General features: G+C 54.3%; 1 protein-coding gene across 1 annotated transcript; it reads right to left on the bottom strand.

Annotated features, from left to right (window-relative positions):
• Positions 1–623: 623 nt before the first annotated feature.
• On the bottom strand, positions 624–21,696 carry cenpo (centromere protein O). Its single transcript, XM_085977111.1, has 5 exons — positions 21,463–21,696; positions 17,578–17,710; positions 13,612–13,877; positions 12,051–12,222; positions 624–1,240 (listed from the first exon to the last, which is right to left on the bottom strand). The coding sequence occupies exons 1-5, from the start codon at positions 21,694–21,696 to the stop codon at positions 1,077–1,079; spliced, it is 969 nt and encodes a 322-aa protein (XP_085833237.1). The 3' UTR covers positions 624–1,076.
• Between the last annotated feature and the right edge of the window lie 408 nt (positions 21,697–22,104).

Here is a 22,104-nt window from a genome sequence, read left to right as displayed (position 1 = left end):
CCCCTCCGACAGTGCAGCGCTCCCTCAGTGCTGTCTCTCCAACAATGCAGCGCTCCCTCGGTACTGTCTCTCCGACAGTGCAGCGCTCCCTCAGTACTGTCTCTCCGACAATGCAGCGCTCCCTCAGTACTGCCCCTCCGACAGTGCAGCACTCCCTCAGTACTGCCCCTCCGACAGTGCAGCACTCCCTCAGTACTGCCCCTCCGACAGTGCAGCACTCCCTCAGTACTGCCTCTCTGACAGTGCAGCACTCCCTCAGTACTGCCCCTCCGACAGTGCGGCGCTCCCTCAGTACTGCCCCTCCGACAGTGCAGCGGAGGCTCCCTCAGTACTGTCTCTCCGACAATGCAGCGCTTCCTCAGTACTGCCTCTCCGACAGTGCAGCGGAGGCTCCCTCAGTACTGCCCCTCCGACAGTGCAGCACTCCCGCAGTACTGCCCCTCCGACAGTGCAGCGCTCCCTCAGTACTGCCCCTCCGACAGTGCAGCGCTCCCTCAGTACTGCCCCTCCGACAGTGCAGCACTCCCTCAGTACTGCCCCTCCGACAGTGCAGCGCTCTCTCAGTACTGTCCCTCCGACAGTGCAGCGCTCCCTCAGTACTGACCCTCCGACAGTGCAGCACTCCCTCAGTACTGCCCCTCCGACAGTGCAGCACTCCCTCAGTACTGCCCCTCCGACAGTGCAGCGCTCCCTCAGTACTGTCCCTCCGACAGTGCAGCGCTCCCTCAGTACTGACCCTCCGACAGTGCAGCACTCCCTCAGTACTGCCCCTCCGACAGTGCAGCACTCCCTCAGTACTCAAGTGTCAGCCTGGATTATGTTCTCAAGTCTCTGGAGAGGTTTGAACCCACGACCTCTGACTCAGAGATTCGAGAGTGACAGCCACTGAGCCACGGCTGACACTTATTCCAGTCAAAATAAAAAGGTGCAGAAAATAGTGAAAAGTTACAGACTCAGTCATCTCTTTAACGGTGCAAAAACTCATAGCTTCAAGATCAACCCAACCTTCCCCCCTCCCCCAACCCTTCTCCACAGCCTCATGCACTGTGGTGTGTGAGAATATTACACAGTGCCACTCACTGGCAGAAGGGAGTGTGTGAGCTGTGCGCTGTAGGGAGGCTGTTGCTCGACAGGACCACCTCTTCCTCCAGCTTTAAGCTGTCCAATGCTCGGTGAAGTTCCTTGTGTTGGAAGAGCTGCCGGTGACATTCTAACTTCTCCAGAGATTCTGCGTCTGCTCCTGCCGCAAAATAAAGAGTCTGCAGTGAGCAGGATGCGGGAGCACTCGCACACCCTCCATTTTCTCTACTGAAGGAGCAACTGTGCTTGGACACACCGCACCCATGTGCCCACTGTACAGGCATGAGCACTGGCAAGAGACTGAAGAAGGGAGCTCACAACAGCTGAGCCCAATGCTGATCTCACCCAATATACACACACACCCAGGGCAGGAGCAGGAACCCTGGCTGACTCCTCCTCTCTCTAACCCAGGGGTCACTGGACAGTGATCAGGAGCAGGAACCCGGGCTGACTCCCCCTCTCTCTAACCCAGGGGTCAGTGGACAGTGATCAGGAGCAGGAACCCTGGCTGATTCCCCCTCTCTCTAACCCAGGGGTCACTGGACAGTGATCAGGAGCAGGAACCCTGGCTGATTTCCCCTCTCTCTAACCCAGGGGTCACTAGACAGTGATCAGCAGCAGGAACCCAGGCTGATTTCCCCTCTCTCTAACCCAGGGGTCACTGGACAGTGATCAGGAGCAGGAACCCGGGCTGATTTCCTCTCTCTCTAACCCAGGGCTCACTGGACAGTGATCAGGAGCAGGAACCCTGGCTGATTTCCCCTCTCTCTAACCCAGGGCTCACTGGACAGTGATCAGGAGCAGGAACCCAGGCTGATTTCCCCTCTCTCTAACCCAGGGGTCACTGGACAGTGATCAGGAGCAGGAACCCAGGCTGATTCCCCCTCTCTCTAACCCAGGGGTCACTGGACAGTGATCAGGAGCAGGAACCCTGGCTGATTTCCCCTCTCTCTAACCCAGGGGTCACTGGACAGTGATCAGGAGCAGGAACCCAGGCTGATTCCCCCTCTCTCTAACCCAGGGGTCACTGGACAGTGATCAGGAGCAGGAACCCTGGCTGATTTCCCCTCTCTCTAACCCAGGGGTCACTGGGCAGTGATCAGGAGCAGGAACCCTGGCTGATTTCCCCTCTCTCTCTAACCCAGGGGTCACTGGACAGTGATCAGGAGCAGGAACCCTGGCTGATTTCCCCTCTCTCTAACCCAGGGGTCACTGGACAGTGATCAGGAGCAGGAACCCTGGCTGATTTCCTCTCTCTCTAACCCAGGGCTCACTGGGCAGTGATCAGGAGCAGGAACCCTGGCTGATTCCCCCTCTCTCTAACCCAGGGGTCACTGGGCAGTGATCAGGAGCAGGAACCCTGGCTGATTTCCCCTCTCTCTCTAACCCAGGGGTCACTGGGCAGTGATCAGGAGCAGGAACCCAGGCTGATTTCCCCTCTCTCTAACCCAGGGGTCACTGGACAGTGATCAGGAGCAGGAACCCTGGCTGATTTCCCCTCTCTCTAACCCAGGGGTCACTGGGCAGTGATCAGGAGCAGGAACCCAGGCTGATTCCCCCTCTCTCTAACCCAGGGGTCACTGGACAGTGATCAGGAGTAGGAACCCTGGCTGATTTCCCCTCTCTCTAACCCAGGGTCACTGGACAGTGATCAGGAGCAGGAACCCTGGCTGATTTCCCCTCTCTCTAACCCAGGGGTCACTGGGCAGTGATCAGGAGCAGGAACCCTGGCTGATTTCCCCTCTCTCTAACCCAGGGGTCACTGGACAGTGATCAGGAGCAGGAACCCGGGCTGATTTCCTCTCTCTCTAACCCAGGGCTCACTGGACAGTGATCAGGAGCAGGAACCCTGGCTGACTTCCCCTCTCTCTAACCCAGGGGTCACTGGACAGTGATCAGGAGCAGGAACCCTGGCTGATTTCCCCTCTCTCTAACCCAGGGGTCACTGGACAGTGATCAGGAGCAGGAACCCAGGCTGATTTCCCCTCTCTCTAACCCAGGGGTCACTGGACAGTGATCAGGAGCAGGAACCCAGGCTGATTTCCCCTCTCTCTAACCCAGGGGTCACTGGACAGTGATCAGGAGCAGGAACCCAGGCTGATTCCCCCTCTCTCTAACCCAGGGGTCACTGGACAGTGATCAGGAGCAGGAACCCAGGCTGATTTCACCTCTCTCTAACCCAGGGGTCACTGGGCAGTGATCAGGAGCAGGAACCCAGGCTGATTTCCCCTCTCTCTAACCCAGGGGTCACTGGGCAGTGATCAGGAGCAGGAACCCTGGCTGATTTCCCCTCTCTCTCTAACCCAGGGGTCACTGGACAGTGATCAGGAGCAGGAACCCAGGCTGATTCCCCCTCTCTCTAACCCAGGGGTCACTGGACAGTGATCAGGAGCAGGAACCCTGGCTGATTTCCCCTCTCTCTCTAACCCAGGGGTCACTGGGCAGTGATCAGGAGCAGGAACCCTGGCTGATTTCCCCTCTCTCTCTAACCCAGGGGTCACTGGACAGTGATCAGGAGCAGGAACCCTGGCTGATTTCCCCTCTCTCTAACCCAGGGGTCACTGGACAGTGATCAGGAGCAGGAACCCTGGCTGATTTCCTCTCTCTCTAACCCAGGGGTCACTGGACAGTGATCAGGAGCAGGAACCCAGGCTGATTTCCCCTCTCTCTAACCCAGGGGTCACTGGGCAGTGATCAGGAGCAGGAACCCTGGCTGATTCCCCCTCTCTCTAACCCAGGGGTCACTGGGCAGTGATCAGGAGCAGGAACCCTGGCTGATTTCCCCTCTCTCTCTAACCCAGGGGTCACTGGGCAGTGATCAGGAGCAGGAACCCAGGCTGATTTCCCCTCTCTCTAACCCAGGGGTCACTGGACAGTGATCAGGAGCAGGAACCCTGGCTGATTTCCCCTCTCTCTAACCCAGGGGTCACTGGGCAGTGATCAGGAGCAGGAACCCAGGCTGATTCCCCCTCTCTCTAACCCAGGGGTCACTGGACAGTGATCAGGAGTAGGAACCCTGGCTGATTTCCCCTCTCTCTAACCCAGGGTCACTGGACAGTGATCAGGAGCAGGAACCCTGGCTGATTTCCCCTCTCTCTAACCCAGGGTCACTGGACAGTGATCAGGAGCAGGAACCCTGGCTGATTTCCCCTCTCTCTAACCCAGGGCTCACTGGCCAGTGATCAGGAGCAGGAACCCAGGCTGATTTCCCCTCTCTCTAACCCAGGGGTCACTGGACAGTGATCAGGAGCAGGAACCCTGGCTGATTTCCTCTCTCTCTAACCCAGGGGTCACTGGACAGTGATCAGGAGCAGGAACCCTGGCTGATTTCCCCTCTCTCTAACCCAGGGGTCACTGGACAGTGGTCAGGAGCAGGAACCCTGGCTGATTTCCCCTCTCTCTAACCCATGGGTCAGTGGACAGTGATCAGGAGCAGGAACCCTGGCTGATTTCCCCTCTCTCAAACCCAGGGGTCACTGGGCAGTGATCAGGAGCAGGAACCCAGGCTGATTTCCTCTCTCTCTAACCCAGGGGTCACTGGACAGTGATCAGGAGCAGGAACCCTGGCTGATTTCCTCTCTCTCTAACCCAGGGGTCACTGGGCAGTGATCAGGAGCAGGAACCCAGGCTGATTTCCTCTCTCTCTAACCCAGGGGTCACTGGACAGTGATCAGGAGCAGGAACCCTGGCTGATTTCCTCTCTCTCTAACCCAGGGGTCACTGGGCAGTGATCAGGAGCAGGAACCCAGGCTGATTCCTCTCTCTCTAACCCAGGGTCACTGGACAGTGATCAGGAGCAGGAACCCTGGCTGATTTCCCCTCTCTCTAACCCAGGGTCACTGGACAGTGATCAGGAGCAGGAACCCTGGCTGATTTCCCCTCTCTCTAACCCAGGGCTCACTGGCCAGTGATCAGGAGCAGGAACCCAGGCTGATTTCCCCTCTCTCTAACCCAGGGGTCACTGGACAGTGATCAGGAGCAGGAACCCTGGCTGATTTCCTCTCTCTCTAACCCAGGGGTCACTGGACAGTGATCAGGAGCAGGAACCCTGGCTGATTTCCTCTCTCTCTAACCCAGGGGTCACTGGACAGTGATCAGGAGCAGGAACCCTGGCTGATTTCCCCTCTCTCTCTAACCCAGGGGTCACTGGACAGTGATCAGGAGCAGGAACCCTGGCTGATTCCTCCTCTCTCTAACCCAGGGGTCACTGGACAGTGATCAGGAGCAGGAACCCTGGCTGATTTCCCCTCTCTCTCTAACCCAGGGGTCACTGGACAGTGATCAGGAGCAGGAACCCTGGCTGATTCCTCCTCTCTCTAACCCAGGGGTCACTGGACAGTGATCAGGAGCAGGAACCCTGGCTGATTTCCCCTCTCTCTCTAACCCAGGGGTCACTGGACAGTGATCAGGAGCAGGAACCCTGGCTGATTTCCCCTCTCTCTAACCCAGGGGTTACTGGACAGTGATCAGGAGCAGGAACCCAGGCTGATTCCCCTCTCTCTAACCCAGGGGTTACTGGACAGTGATCAGGAGCAGGAACCCAGGCTGATTCCTCTCTCTCTAACCCAGGGTCACTGGACAGTGATCAGGAGCAGGAACCCTGGCTGATTTCTCCTCTCTCTAACCCAGGGCTCACTGGCCAGTGATCAGGAGCAGGAACCCAGGCTGATTTCCCCTCTCTCTCTAACCCAGGGGTCACTGGACAGTGATCAGGAGCAGGAACCCTGGCTGATTCCTCCTCTCTCTAACCCAGGGGTCACTGGACAGTGATCAGGAGCAGGAACCCTGGCTGATTCCTCCTCTGTCTAACCCAGGGGTTACTGGGCAGTGATCAGGAGCAGGAACCCTGGCTGATTTCCCCTCTCTCTAACCCAGGGGTTATTGGACAGTGATCAGGAGCAGGAACCCTGGCTGATTCCTCCTCTCTCTAACCCAGGGGTTACTGGGCAGTGATCAGGAGCAGGAACCCTGGCTGATTTCACCTCTCTCTAACCCAGGGGTCACTGGGCAGTGATCAGGAGCAGGAACCCTGGCTGATTTCCCCTCTCTCTAATCCAGGGGTCACTGGACAGTGATCAGGAGCAGGAACCCTGGCTGATTTCCCCTCTCTCTAACCCAGGGGTCACTGGACAGTGATCAGGAGCAGGAACCCTGGCTGATTTCACCTCTCTCTAGCCCAGGGGTCACTGGACAGTGATCAGGAGCAGGAACCCTGGCTGATTCCTCCACTCTCTAACCCAGGGGTCACTGGGCAGTGATCAGGAGCAGGAACCCTGGCTGATTCCTCCACTCTCTAACCCAGGGGTCACTGGGCAGTGATCAGGAGCAGGAACCCTGGCTGATTTCCCCTCTCTCTAATCCAGGGGTCACTGGACAGTGATCAGGAGCAGGAACCCTGGCTGATTTCCCCTCTCTCTAACCCAGGGGTCACTGGACAGTGATCAGGAGCAGGAACCCTGGCTGATTTCCTCTCTCTCTAACCCAGGGGTCACTGCACAGTGATCAGGAGCAGGAACCCTGGCAGATTTCCCCTCTCTCTAACCCAGGGGTCACTGGGCAGTGATCAGGAGCAGGAACCCTGGCTGATTTCCCCTCTCTCTAGCCCAGGGGTCACTGGACAGTGATCAGGAGCAGGAACCCTGGCTGATGTCCCCTCTCTCTAACCCAGGGGTCACTGGACAGTGATCAGGAGCAGGAACCCTGGCTGATTCCTCCACAATCGGGGCAGAATCGGGGCAGAGGGTATTTAAGAATAATATTAATAAATTTAATTAATTACATAGAATGGGAGATCAGGTGATGTGTTGCTGCTGCAATATGAGAGAGCTGGTGGACACCATTGATGCTCACGGTGATCACATTTGCAGTAAGTGTTGGCTGCTCGAGGAATTCCGGCTCCGTGTTGAAGAGCTGGAGTCCGAGCTTCAAACACTGAGACACATCAGGGAGGGGGAGGGTTACCTGGATTCTGTGTATCACGAGGTATTCACACCAATTAGATTAATTAATTCAGATGTAGTCCGTGGCCAGGGTCAGGATGGTGTGACTAGAAGTGAGGCAGGTACGGGGATCCAGGAGGTAGTGTTGGAGGAGCCGCAGCCCTTGCACTTGTCCAACAGGTTCGAGGCTCTTACTCCCTGTGAGGATGGGAACAGGGACTGCGGGGAGGATGGGCAAGCTGGCCACAGCACCGTGGAGCGGGGGGCCATTCAAGTGGGGGGGGGGGGGGGGGGAGTTAAAAGAAATGTTGTAGTGGTAGGGGATAGTATCGTTAGGGGGATAGATAGAGTTCTTTGCAGCCGAGAGCGAGAGTCCCGAAGGCTGTGTTGCCTGCCCGGTGCCAGGGTTAAGGACATCTCCTCTGGACTGAAGAGAAACTTGGAGTGGGAGGGGGAGATTCCAGTTGTCTTGGTCCATGTTGGTACCAACGACATAGATAGGACAAGGAAGGAGGTTCTGCTGAGGGAGTTTGAGCATCTAGGGGCCAAATTAAAAAGCAGAACCACAAGGGTAATAATCTCTGGATTATTACCTGAGCCACGAGCGAATTTGGCTAGGACAAATAAAATTAGAGAGTTAAATGCGTGGCTCAAAGACTGGTGTGGGAGAAATGGATTTTGCTTCCTGGGACACTGGCACCAGTACTGGGGCAGGAGGGAGCTGTTCCGTTGGGACGGGCTTCACTTGGCCAGTGCTGGGACTAGAGTCCTCGCGGATCATATAACTAGGGCTGTAGAGAGGGCTTTAAACTAACTAGTAGGAGGGAGGTTCCTAGAGAGCAAATAATAAAAATGACAACAGAGAAGGTCATAGACTTAGGTAGCAGTGGGGAAATTAAAAACCAGAGCATGTCAGGAAGGGGCAGAAGGTATGGAGTAAAAGGTAAAGTAATAAAAAGGGCAAAAGCAGGAACTTAGTGTCACAAAACATATTTGAAAGTTCTCTATCTGAATGCACGTAGCATTCGTAACAAAATAGACGAGTTAATGGCACAAATAACTACATATGGGTATGATCTTGTGGCCATTACAGAAACATGGCTGCAGGGTGACAATGCCTGGGAATTAAACATACCAGGTTATTTAACGATCAGGAAGGACAGGCAGGAAGGAAGGGGAGGTGGGGTGGCTATGTTAATAAAGGAAGGAATCACTGTAATACAGAGAAATGATATTGGGTCAAAAGATCAGGATAATGAAACAGTTTGGGTGGAGGTAAGGAATAATAAGGGGAAAAAAACACTAGTGGGCGTAGTCTATAGGCCTCCGAACAGTGGCAACTCTGTTGGACGGAGTATCAATCAGGAAATAGTTGAGGCTTGTAATAAGGGAACATGTATAATTATGGGGGATTTTAACTATCATATTAATTGGACAAATCAAATTGGGCAGGGCTGCCTTGAGGATGAGTTCATTGAGTGTATTAGGGATGGGTTTCTTGAGCAGTGTGTAACTGAATCGACCAGGGGGCAAGCAACCTCAGATCTGGTCCTGTGTAACGAGACAGGATTAATTAAAAATGTCCTAGTAAAGGATCCCCTTGGAATGAGTGACCATAACATGGTTGAATTCCATATTCAATTAGAGGGTGAGAAGGTTGGATCTCAAACAAGCATGCTAAGCTTGAATAAAGGAGACTATGAAGGTATGAGAGCGGAATTGAGTAGAGTGGATTGGGAAAATAGATTGAAGGGTAAGACGATACATGATCAGTGGTGTACATTTAAGGAGTTATTTTACAACTTCCAAAAAATATATATTCCACTGAGAAGAAAAGGGTGTAAAAGAAAAGACAGCCATCCGTGGCTAAGTAAAGAAATTAAGGATAGTATTCGACTAAAAACAAGGGCATATAAGGTAGCCAAATCTAGTGGGAGGATAGAAGATTGGGAAAACTTTAAAAGACAGCAAAAAATAACAAAAAGATTGATTAAGAAAGGGAAGATAGATTATGAACGTAAATTAGCAAAAAATATAAAAACAGACAGTAAGAGTTTTTATAGTTATATAAAAAGAAAAAGGGTGGCTAAAGTAAATGTTGGTCCCTTAGAGGATGAGACCGGGAAATTAATGGTGGGAAATATGGAGATGGCAAAAACACTGAATGAATATTTTATATCAGTCTTTACAGTAGAAGACACTAAGAATATCCCAACACTGGACAAACAGGGGGCTAAAGGGGGGGGGGGGAGGAGAGGAGCTAAACACGATCAAAATCACTAAGGAAGTGGTACTCGGTAAAATAATGGGACTCAAGGCGGATAAATCACCTGGACCTGATGGCTTACATCCTAGGGTCTTGAGGGAAGTGGCGGTAGGGATTGTGGATGCATTGGTAATAATTTTCCAAAACTCCCTGGACTCGGCAAAGGTCCCAGCAGACTGGAAAACTGCTAATGTAACACCCTTATTTAAAAAGGGCAGTAGACAGAAGGCTGGAAACTATAGGCCGGTTAGCCTAACATCTGTGGTAGGTAAAATTTTGGAGTCCATTATTAAGGAGACAGTAACAGGACATTTGGATAATCATAATTTAATAGGACAAAGTCAGCATGGTTTTATGAAGGGGAAGTCATGTTTGACAAATTTGCTGGAGTTCTTTGAGGAAGTAACATATAGGGTGGATAAAGGGGAACCAGTGAATGTAGTGTATTTAGACTTCCAAAAGGCATTTGACAAGGTGCCACACAAAAGATTATTGCTTAAGATAAAAAATCACGGGATTGGGGGTAATATTCTGGCATGGATAGAGGATTGGCTATCTAACAGTAGGCAGAGAGTTGGGATAAATGGTTCATTCTCAGACTGGCAATCAGTAACTAGTGGTGTTCCACAGGGGTCAGTGCTGGGTCCCCAACTCTTTACAATCTATATTAACGATTTGGAGGAGGGGACCGAGTGTAACATATCAAAATTTGCAGATGATACTAAGATGGGAGGGAAAGTAGTGAGTGAGGAGGACATAAAAAACCTGCAAGGGGACATAGACAGGCTAAGTAAGTGGGCAGAGATTTGGCAGATGGAATACAATACTGGAAAGTGTGAGGTTATGCACTTTGGCAGGAAAAATCGTAGAGCAAGTTATTATCTTAATGGCAAGAAACTGGAAAGTACTGAAGTACAAAGGGATCTGGGGGTCCTGGTGCACGAAACTCAAAAGGTTAGTATGCAGGTGCAGCAAGTGATTAAGAAGGCCAATGGAATGTTGGCTTTCATTGCTAGGGGGATAGAATATAAAAATAGGGAGGTATTGCTTCAGTTGTACAAGGTATTGGTGAGACCGCACCTGGAATACTGCATAGTTTTGGTGTCCATACTTAAGAAAGGACATACTTGCTCTCGAGTCAGTACAAAGAAGGTTCACTCAGTTAATCCCGGGGATGAGGGGATGGACATATGAGGAGAGGTTGAGTAGATTGGGACTCTACTCATTGGAGTTCAGAAGAATGAGAGGCGATCTTATTGAAACATATAAGATTGTGAAGGGGTTGGATCGGGTGGATGCGGGGAGGATGTTCCCGATGATGGGTGAAACTAGAACTAGGGGGCATAGTCTTAGAATAAGGGGCTGCTCTTTCAAAACTGAGATGAGGAGGAACTACTTCACTCAGAGGGTGGTAGGTTCATGGAATATGCTGCCCCAAAAAGCAGTAGAAGCTACATCATTACATAAATTTGAAACAGAAATAGACAGTTTCCTAGAAGTAAAGGGAATTAAGGGTTACGGGGAGCGGGCAGGAATTTGGACATGAGTCTAGGTTCGGATCGGTCATGGCCCTGTGGGTAGCGGAGCGGGCCCAGGGGCCGTGTAGCCTGATCCTGCTCCTATTTCGTGTGTCTAATTCTGTTAGATTCAGGAGATGGTTCTGTGATAGTGGATTGGCGGTTAGGATCAGATCAGCCATGATCTTATTGAATGGCGGAGCAGGCTCGAGGGGCCGATTGGCCTACTCCTGCTCCTATTTCTTATGTTCTTATGTTCTCTCTAACCCAGGGGTCACTGGGCAGTGATCAGGAGCAGGAACCCTGGCAGATTTCCCCTCTCTCTAACCCAGGGGTCACTGGGCAGTGATCAGGAGCAGGAACCCTGGCTGATTTCCCCTCCCTCTAACCCAGGGGTCACTGGACAGTGATCAGGAGCAGGAACCCTGGCTGATTTCCCCTCACTCTAACCCAGGGGTCACTGGACAGTGATCAGGAGCAGGAACCCTGGCTGATTTCCCCTCCCTCTAACCCAGGGTCACTGGACAGTGATCAGGAACCCTGGCTGATTTCCCCTCTCTCTCTAACCCAGGGGTCACTGGACAGTGATCAGGAGCAGGAACCCTGGCTGATTTCCCCTCCCTCTAACCCAGGGGTCACTGGACAGTGATCAGGAGCAGGAACCCTGGCTGATTTCCCCTCCCTCTAACCCAGGGGTCACTGGACAGTGATCAGGAGCAGGAACCCTGGCTGATTTCCCCTCTCTCTAACCCAGGGGTCACTGGGCAGTGATCAGGAGCAGGAACCCTGACTGATTCCCCCTCTCTCTAACCCAGGGGTCACTGGGCAGTGATCAGGAGCAGGAACCCTGGCTGATTCCCCCTCTCTCTAACCCAGGGGTCACTGGACAGTGATCAGGAGCAGGAACCCTGGCTGATTTCCCCTCCCTCTAACCCAGGGGTCACTGGGCAGTGATCAGGAGCAGGAACCCTGACTGATTTCTGCTCCCTCTAACCCAGGGGTCACTGGGCAGTGATCAGGAGCGGTACTGGAGGGATGCCAGTGTTGTGGGATCACACCCCATGAGAGAAGGAGGGGGAAGGGGGAAGTGATGGTACAATGGTGTGACTCAGGACTGGTAGCTCAGTATCTGTCACACTCAGTGAGGTGAGTGTGTGCCTCAGCACCTTTGTGCACGGAGCGCACTGGCAGCGTTTCTAGCCAATGTATAATGATGGGATGCAGGGATCCGACTCCCCCTGCTCTTACCTGTACAGCTGAGTGTGACACCAGTCGGAAGGCAGCGTGCAAGATCCTCGTACACAAGCTTCACCTGGACCTCCTGCTCAGTGTCACCACACCAAATGGGATACTGAAACTTCAGCAAGTTATACGCAGCATTCCTCTGTACTGGGCCCATCAGGTACGTAGCATGGCATTCCTGGGAAAGAGCGTCAGGATCAGTGACTAGCTTATCATAAACCCCACAGGTTCGTAGCATAGCATTCCCGGGAGCTTTACTCTGTATCTAGCCCGTGCTGCACCTGCCCTGGGAGTGTTTGATGGGACAGTGTAGAGGGAGCTTTACTCTGTATCTAACCCATGCTGTACCTGCCCTGGGAGTGTTTGATGGGACAGTGTAGAGGGAACTTTACTCTGTATCTAACCCATGCTGTACCTGCCCTGGGAGTGTTTGATGGGACAGTGTAGAGGGAGCTTTACTCTGTGTCTAACCCGTGCTGTACCTGCCCTGGGAGTGTTTGATGGGACAGTGTAGAGGGAGCTTTACTCTGTATCTAACCCTTGCTGTACCTGCCCTGGGAGTGTTTGATGGGACAGTGTAGAGGGAACTTTACTCTGTATCTAACCCGTGCTGTACCTGCCCTGGGAGTGTTTGATGGGACAGTGTAGAGGGAGCTTTACTCTGTATCTAACCCGTGCTGTACCTGCCCTGGGAGTGTTTGATGGGACAGTGTAAAGAGAGCTTTACTCTGTATCTAACCCGTGCTGTACCTGCCCTGGGAGTGTTTGATGGGACAGTGTAGAGGGAGCTTTACTCTGTATCTAACCCGTGCTGTACCTGCCCTGGGAGTGTTTGATGGGACAGTGTAGAGGGAGCTTTACTCTGTATCTAACCCGTGCTGTACCTGCCCTGGGAGTGTTTGATGGGACAGTGTAGAGGGAGCTTTACTCTGTATCTAACCCGTGCTGTTCCTGCCCTGGGAGTGTTTGATGGAACAGTGCAGAGGGAGCTATACTCTGTATCTAACCCTTGCTGTTCCTGCCCTGGGAGTGTTTGATGGGATAGTGTAGAGGGAGCTTTACTCTGTATCTAACCCATGCTGTACCTGTCCTGGGAGTGTTTGATGGGACAGTGTAGAGGGAGCTTTACTCTGTATCTAACCCGTGCTGTACCTGCCCTGGGAGTGTTTGATGGGACAGTGTAGAGGGAGCTTTACTCTGTATCTAACCCGTGCTGTACCTGCCCTGGGAGTGTTTGATGGGACAGTGTAGAGGGAGATTTACTCTGTATCTAACCCATGCTGTACCTGCCCTGGGAGTGTTTGATGGGACAGTGTAGAGGGAGCTTTACTCTGTATCTAACCCGTGCTGTACCTGCCCTGGGAGTGTTTGATGGGACAGTGTAGAGGGAGCTTTACTCTGTATCTAACCCGTGCTGTACCTGCCCTGGGAGTGTTTGATGGGACAGTGTAGAGGGAGCTTTACCCTGTATCTAACCCGTGCTGTACCTGCCCTGGGAGTGTTTGATGGGACAGTGTAGAGGGAGCTTTACTCCGTGTCTATTCTTTGTGGTTGGGCCACTGTGTACCTGTAACTGTTCTGCCTGATATCTTCTGCTGACGTAGGCATTCAGCGCGTTGTGCAGCACATCCATGAATCGACGCAGGTCCTGCTGCAGGTAGGTGCGAGCCATCTGCTCCAGGGGGATGAAGGCAGGAATGTTGTGGCGAATGATCTTGCGAGGATGCTGGACCTGAATGTCGAGGTAATAGGAGTCCAGGTAGGCGCCCTCACACGCAGTGCTGATACAGAAAGCGAATGCGGAGCTAGGCTCCCTCACCTTAGCACTGATCCCTACACACGGACAGCGAGAGATCAATTATTGACCATCCCAACATCCTCCTCTGGCCATCAATCTTCCCCCCTCCCTCTGGTTGTCCCAGCTGTTCTCTGATGCCTTGCTCATTCAAAAGTATCAGCGTGTTGTAGAGGTTAGAAACAAGCTGAATATGAAGAGGGTATATGGGGCCTATAGTCAGGATAAAAATAAGATGGAATCGGAGGAAATAAGGAAAGAGGCTAAGAAAGAGATAAGGAAAGCGAAGAGAGTAAGTATAAGGAGAGAGAAACATGACACAGAACAGTCAGGATTGTAGAAATATCTCAGTGTGAAGGAGTTGTGAAATGTGAGGTGGGGCCGAGAGGAGACAGCGAGTTCGTGGAGAGAAGCAGACATTCGTGGGATATTTAACAAGTTGAGCATATTGGAGAGGAGGTATGGAGAGGGGAGAAAACTGGATTGAAAACTGGTTAGAAGGGAGGAGACAGAGAGTGGGTGTTCAGGGTAGTTTCTCAGAGTGGGTGAAGTGGGCAGTGGTGTCCCAGAGTTCCGTTCTGGGGCCACTTCTGTTCACTGTGAACATCAATGATTTGGATATCAGGCTAGAGAGGGAGTGGAGTCCGAATTTACAGAAAATCCGCAGATTAATGTGTGGTGGGACATTTTGGTTAAAAAATAAAAGTAATAATTTTACTTTGAATGGGGAAAAGCTGGGTGAGGTGGGAGAGCAAGGGGTTTGGTGCATCAAAGACCAAATATGCCTGCTTATCTCTCTGTCTCTGTGGAGAGTGTAGTCTGGACAGTCAGACACACAGATCTCGCTCTCTCAGTGGTGTGTGGGTCAGTCAGACACAGATCTCGCTCTCTCGTGGTGTGTGGGTCAGTCAGACACAGATCTCGCTCTCTCGGTGGTGTGTCGGTCAGTCAGACACAGATCTCGCTCTCTCGGTGGTGTGTGGGTCAGTCAGACACAGATCTCGCTCTCTCGGTGGTGTGTGGGTCAGTCAGACACAGATCTCACTCTCTCAGTGGTGTGTGGGTCAGTCAGACACAGATCTCACTCTCTCGGTGGTGTGTGGGTCAGTCAGACACAGATCTCGCTCTCTCAGTGGTGTATGGGTCAGTCAGACACAGATCTCGCTCTCTCAGTGGTGTGTGGGTCAGTCAGACACAGATCTCACTCTCTCGGTGGTGTGTGGGTCAGTCAGACACAGATCTCGCTCTCTCGGTGGTGTGTGGGTCAGTCAGACACAGATCTCGCTCTCTCAGTGGTGTATGGGTCAGTCAGACACAGATCTCGCTCTCTCAGTGGTGTGTGGGTCAGTCAGACACAGATCTCACTCTCTCGGTGGTGTGTGGGTCAGTCAGACACAGATCTCGCTCTCTCGGTGGTGTGTGGGTCAGTCAGACACAGATCTCGCTCTCTCAGTGGTGTATGGGTCAGTCAGACACAGATCTCGCTCTCTCGGTGGTGTGTGGGTCAGTCAGACACAGATCTCACTCTCTCGGTGGTGTGTGGGTCAGTCAGACACAGATCTCACTCTCTCGTGGTGTGTGGGTCAGTCAGACACAGATCTCGCTCTCTCGTGGTGTGTGGGTCAGTCAGACACAGATCTCGCTCTCTCGTGGTGTGTGGGTCAGTCAGACACAGATCTCGCCCTCTCGGTGGTGTGTGGGTCAGTCAGACACAGATCTCGCTCTCTCGGTGGTGTGTGGGTCAGTCAGACACAGATCTCGCTCTCTCGGTGGTGTGTGGGTCAGTCAGACACAGATCTCGCTCTCTCGTGGTGTGTGGGTCAGTCAGACACAGATCTCGCCCTCTCGGTGGTGTGTGGGTCAGTCAGACACAGATCTCGCTCTCTCGTGGTGTGTGGGTCAGTCAGACACAGATCTCGCCCTCTCGGTGGTGTGTGGGTCAGTCAGACACAGATCACACTCTCTCGGTGGTGTGTGGGTCAGTCAGACACAGATCTCGCCCTCTCAGTGGTGTGTGGGTCAGTCAGACACAGATCTCACTCTCTCGGTGGTGTGTGGGTCAGTCAGACACAGATCTCGCTCTCTCGGTGGTGTGTGGGTCAGTCAGACACAGATCTCGCTCTCTCAGTGGTGTGTGGGTCAGTCAGACACAGATCACGCTCTCTCGGTGGTGTGTGGGTCAGTCAGACACAGATCTCACTCTCTCGGTGGTGTGTGGGTCAGTCAGACACAGAGCTCGCTCTCTCGGTGGTGTGTGGGTCAGTCAGACACAGATCTCGGTGGTGTGTGGGTCAGTCAGACACAGATCTCACTCTCTCGGTGGTGTGTGGGTCAGTCAGACACAGATCTCACTCTCTCGGTGGTGTGTGGGTCAGTCAGACACAGATCTCACTCTCTCGGTGGTGTATGGGTCAGTCAGACACAGATCTCGCCCTCTCGGTGGTGTGTGGGTCAGTCAGACACAGATCTCGCTCTCTCGGTGGTGTGTGGGTCAGTCAGACACAGATCTCACTCTCTCAGTGGTGTGTGGGTCAGTCAGACACAGATCTCACTCTCTCGGTGGTGTGTGGGTCAGTCAGACACAGATCTCGCTCTCTCAGTGGTGTATGGGTCAGTCAGACACAGATCTCGCTCTCTCAGTGGTGTGTGGGTCAGTCAGACACAGATCTCACTCTCTCGGTGGTGTGTGGGTCAGTCAGACACAGATCTCGCTCTCTCGGTGGTGTGTGGGTCAGTCAGACACAGATCTCGCTCTCTCAGTGGTGTATGGGTCAGTCAGACACAGATCTCGCTCTCTCAGTGGTGTGTGGGTCAGTCAGACACAGATCTCACTCTCTCGGTGGTGTGTGGGTCAGTCAGACACAGATCTCGCTCTCTCGGTGGTGTGTGGGTCAGTCAGACACAGATCTCGCTCTCTCAGTGGTGTATGGGTCAGTCAGACACAGATCTCGCTCTCTCGGTGGTGTGTGGGTCAGTCAGACACAGATCTCACTCTCTCGGTGGTGTGTGGGTCAGTCAGACACAGATCTCACTCTCTCGGTGGTGTGTGGGTCAGTCAGACACAGATCACGCTCTCTCGGTGGTGTGTGGGTCAGTCAGACACAGATCACGCTCTCTCGGTGGTGTGTGGGTCAGTCAGACACAGATCTCGCTCTCTCGGTGGTGTGTGGGTCAGTCAGACACAGATCTTGCTCTCTCGGTGGTGTGTGGGTCAGTCAGACACAGATCTCACTCTCTCGGTGGTGTGTGGGTCAGTCAGACACAGATCTCACTCTCTCGGTGGTGTGTGGGTCAGTCAGACACAGATCTCGCTCTCTCGGTGGTGTATGGGTCAGTCAGACACAGATCTCGCTCTCTCAGTGGTGTATGGGTCAGTCAGACACAGGTCTCACTCTCTCGGTGGTGTATGGGTCAGTCAGACACAGATCTCACTCTCTCGGTGGTGTGTGGGTCAGTCAGACACAGATCTCGCCCTCTCAGTGGTGTGTGGGTCAGTCAGACACAGATCTCACTCTCTCAGTGGTGTATGGGTCAGTCAGACACAGATCTCACTCTCTCGGTGGTGTGTGGGTCAGTCAGACACAGGTCTCACTCTCTCAGTGGTGTATGGGTCAGTCAGACACAGATCACGCTCTCTCGGTGGTGTGTGGGTCAGTCAGACACAGGTCTCACTCTCTCAGTGGTGTATGGGTCAGTCAGACACAGATCGGATGGTGTTCAGGTGTAACAGGGACCCACCTGTAAGGTGATAAGCCTCCAGAATGTCCTGCAGACTCTCAACCCTCTCCTTCAGCACAGTAGTAATGACATCCTCCTGGTCCAACTGTGGCATCGAGTCCATTTGTGTCTGCGCCAGAATATCCGAGATGGGCTGCAGAGTAAGAGTAAGAGTGTTAGTGTGGAAATGGGGAATGTGAGACCTGAACCATCGCTGGCTGTCTGTAGGCAATATTTCACCTCCCACTACTCCTCCCCTCCCCACCTAGTGTCTAACTGCCTCATGAATGGCCCCGAACCAGAGCCCAGTCCAGGTACTAAGCAGCGCTGAACCTGCCTTTTCCCAGTCTGTAGCTGGGTCCCTTGTGCTGCATTGGTAGTTTAATGTGAAATGGCAACTCTGAATGAACCTTTTCTATTCTGTTTTAAGGTCCCCTCTCAATCACGCCCATTCAGCTGAAGAGAGATTCTGAATCTTTCTCCATTACTCAGTGCCTCTGAAACTGGGACCAGACTCGAAGCCCATTTCCCCACTGCGACCAGGGACTGGGGGGGGGAGAAATTGGGTATCGCCCCATTTGGTGCGCAATTATCGGCCGGGCGCAAAGATTAGCGCCTGGCGCTAATTATCACCTCCGACTGCAAACTTGGCTTTTATCGCCCCTGGAGGTGATTGGAGCGCTAAATCAGGCGCTACACACCTGTCTTAAGGCGCAAAGGCCAAGGAGCAAGGCGCTACCTCAGAGCGCTGGCGAAGCTCATGTGATGTCAGTCAGCAATGGAACACAGACACACTGGCACCATCCAATTCTTAAAGGGGAGTTCTGACGAAAGGTCATCGACCTGAACGTTAACTCCGTTTCTCTCTTCACAGATGCTGCCTGACCTGCTGAGTTTCTCCAGCATTTTCTGTTTTTATCTTAAAGGTGAGGGTTGATTTTGCTCTCCATCCACATCCTGTTCATTGCAGCTTTGAGTCTCGGCCTGGAGAGACCTGTACATCAAATCTGCTGGAAAGAACAGTGGAGTGACCCAGGGAAAGAGCTCAGAGTGCAGCCCCCACAGTCTCTTCTAAATCGATACAAGGTCAAATCAAAATGAACCTGCACAGTGCTGCTCAGTACCCCAAACTCCTTCACACAGCGTTGAATCTCCCCAGAAGTCTCTCTCTCTCTCTCAGAATGCGTTGGGCAAAAATGTCACCAACAAAAAAAGGCAGGAAGCGGCCGCCTTTAAATAGCGCTCCCCCAGTCCCTTCCCGACTGCAAAACGCTCCCCTCAACCTGTCGTTGCTAGCGGCAGGCGGTAAGGCAGGGGGCGCCACTCAATTTCCAGTCCGGGGTGCTACCAGGGCGTTGCGCACTCGACTGACGTCACGATCTGCCGGCGCAGGAGATCGTGGCGGGAGTGTTTAGCGCCGCCGCAAAATGTCCGGTCAATTTCGCGAGGCGCAGATATCGCCGCGCCCGGGCGCTAGTTGGTTTGCACCCCACTTAGCGCCCTCTTAAGGTGCTAACGGGTGGCGCTACCAACTGAATTTTTCCCCCTGGGTGTTTCCAATAGAACGCGAGGAAGACTTGCAAGGAGGGAAAGGTGAGGGAAAGAAAGATCTGCATTTCTAAAACGCCTTTCATGACCAGAGAACATCCCAAACGTTTTACAGCCAATGAAACACTTTTTGAAGTAACAACAGAAAATGCTGGGAAAACTCAGCAGGCCAAGCTGGCGTGCTTTTTGAAGTGTAGTCACTGTTGTAATGTGGGAAACGCGGCAGCCAATTTACACACAGCTCCCACACACAGCAATGTGATAATGTTTATCACTGATGTTTACTGAGGGCTAAATATTGCCCCAGGACACCGGGAGAATTCCCTGCTCGGCTTCGAAATAGTGCCATGGGATCTTTTATGTCCACCTGAGAGAGCAGACAGGGCCTCAGTTTAACGTCTCATCCGAAAGACGGCACCAGACAGTGCAGCACTCCCTCAGTACTGCCCCTCTGACAGTGCAGTGCTCCCTCAGTACTGCCCCCCCGACAGTGCAGCGCTCCCTCAGTACTGCCCCTCTGACAGTGTAGCGCTCCCTCAGTACTGCCCCTCTGACAGTGCAGCACTCCCTCAGTACTGCCCCTCTGACAGTGCAGTGCTCCCTCAGTACTGCCCCCCCGACAGTGCAGCGCTCCCTCAGTACTGCCCCTCTGACAGTGCAGCGCTCCCTCAGTACTGCCCCTCCGACAGTGCAGCACTCCCTCAGTACTGCCCCTCTGACAGTGCAGTGCTCCCTCAGTACTGCCCCTCTGACAGTGTAGCGCTCCCTCAGTACTGCCCCTCCGACAGTGCAGCACTCCCTCAGTACTGCCCCTCCGACAGTGCAGCCCTCCCTCAGTACTGCTCCTCCGACAGTGCAGTGCTCCCTCAGTACTGCCCCTCTGACAGTGCAGTGCTCCCTCAGTACTGCCCCCCCGACAGTGCAGCGCTCCCTCAGTACTGCCCCTCTGACAGTGCAGCACTCCCTCAGTACTGCCCCTCCGACAGTGCAGCACTCCCTCAGTACTGCCCCCCCGACAGTGCAGCACTCCCTCAGTACTGCCCCTCCGACAGTGCAGCACTCCCTCAGTACTGCCCCCCCGACAGTGCAGCACTCCCTCAGTACTGCCCCCCCGACAGTGCAGCGCTCCCTCAGTACTGCCCCCCGACAGTGCAGCGCTCCCTCAGTACTGCCCCCCGACAGTGCAGCGCTCCCTCAGTACGGCCCCTCCGACAGTGCAGCGCCTCCTCAGTACTGCCCCTCCGACAGTGCAGCGCTCCCTCAGTACGGTGCTCCCTCAGTACTGCCCCTCCGACAGTGCAGCGCTCCCTCAGTACTGCCCCTCCGACAGTGCAGCGCTCCCTCAGGACGGCCCCTCCGACAGTGCAGCGCCTCCTCAGTACTGCCCCTCCGACAGTGCAGCGCTCCCTCAGTACGGCGCTCCCTCAGTACTGCTCCTCCGACAGTGCAGCGCTCCCTCAGTACTGCCCCTCTGACAGTGCAGTGCTCCCTCAGTACTGCCCCCCCGACAGTGCAGCGCTCCCTCAGTACTGCCCCTCTGACAGTGCAGCACTCCCTCAGTACTGCCCCTCCGACAGTGCAGCACTCCCTCAGTACTGCCCCCCCGACAGTGCAGCACTCCCTCAGTACTGCCCCTCCGACAGTGCAGCACTCCCTCAGTACTGCCCCCCCGACAGTGCAGCACTCCCTCAGTACTGCCCCCCCGACAGTGCAGCGCTCCCTCAGTACTGCCCCCCGACAGTGCAGCGCTCCCTCAGTACTGCCCCCCGACAGTGCAGCGCTCCCTCAGTACGGCCCCTCCGACAGTGCAGCGCCTCCTCAGTACTGCCCCTCCGACAGTGCAGCGCTCCCTCAGTACGGTGCTCCCTCAGTACTGCCCCTCCGACAGTGCAGCGCTCCCTCAGTACTGCCCCTCCGACAGTGCAGCGCTCCCTCAGGACGGCCCCTCCGACAGTGCAGCGCCTCCTCAGTACTGCCCCTCCGACAGTGCAGCGCTCCCTCAGTACGGCGCTCCCTCAGTACTGCCCCTCCGACAGTGCAGCGCCTCCTCAGTACTGCCCCTCCGACAGTACGGCGCTCCCTCAGTACTGCCCCTCTGACAGTGCAGCACTCCTTCAGTAACGCACTGAAGTGTTAGCCTAGATTTTTGTGCTCAAGTCTCTGGAGTGGGACTTGAGGCAACAACCTTGTGACTGCGATGCGAGGGTGCTGCCCACCGAGCCACGGCAGTCCGAGGCTGAAGGAGCTGCCAGTTTGAGCTGTGATGGGTGGCTCTGAATTGGAAGCCAAGCCTTCAGCTCACACAGTGAGATCTCCCGATACCAGGAGCATAAAGCTCCCACTGACACCGTGTCTTACTCCGGCAGAGTGCGCCGCCACTCTGGCTCTCAGCTGGTCCCTGTGTGCTCTCAGTCGGCGAACCGCTGCCCGGTTCTGCTCCAGGACCTGCACCCTGTGCTCAGCTTCCACTTGCTGCCATGTCAGCCGGTTGGCGCATTGCTCAAGTTTCTTCAAGTGCTCCAGGACACCTGCAACTAAAAACAGCGGTGGGTGAGCGGCCTTTATACGGTCACGCAGCTCACCGCGCTCCATACACACAGAACACAGGAACAGCACATTATTACAGGAAGACCGAGGCGATCCAGGTCACCCACTGCCACCCCAGGCCCATCATCCACAGGAATGGATTGGTGATCAAACCCAGCCATCACTCTCCCTCAGTGAGACCACAGCAGAGCCAGACCCCGGGGCAGCCCGGTGACAGAGCGAGGACAGGGCGGGGACGGCCCGGGGGCGGGGAGGGGAGGGCCCGGGGGCGGGGAGGGGACGGCCCGGGGGCGGGGAGGGGACGGCCCGGGGGCGGGGAGGGGACGGCCCGGGGGCGGGGAGGGGACGGCCCGGGGGCGGGGAGGGGAGGGCCCGGGGGCGGGGAGGGGACGGCCCGGGGGCGGGGAGGGGAGGGCCCGGGGGCGGGGAGGGGAGGGCCCGGGGGCGGGGAGG

The sequence above is a fragment of the Somniosus microcephalus genome, chromosome 3 (assembly GCF_052327205.1).
Source record: "Somniosus microcephalus isolate GS21.2 chromosome 3, FLI_Smic_1.0, whole genome shotgun sequence".
Classification (NCBI taxonomy): domain Eukaryota; kingdom Metazoa; phylum Chordata; class Chondrichthyes; order Squaliformes; family Somniosidae; genus Somniosus; species Somniosus microcephalus.
This window is presented reverse-complemented; position numbering and strand designations above follow the sequence as displayed.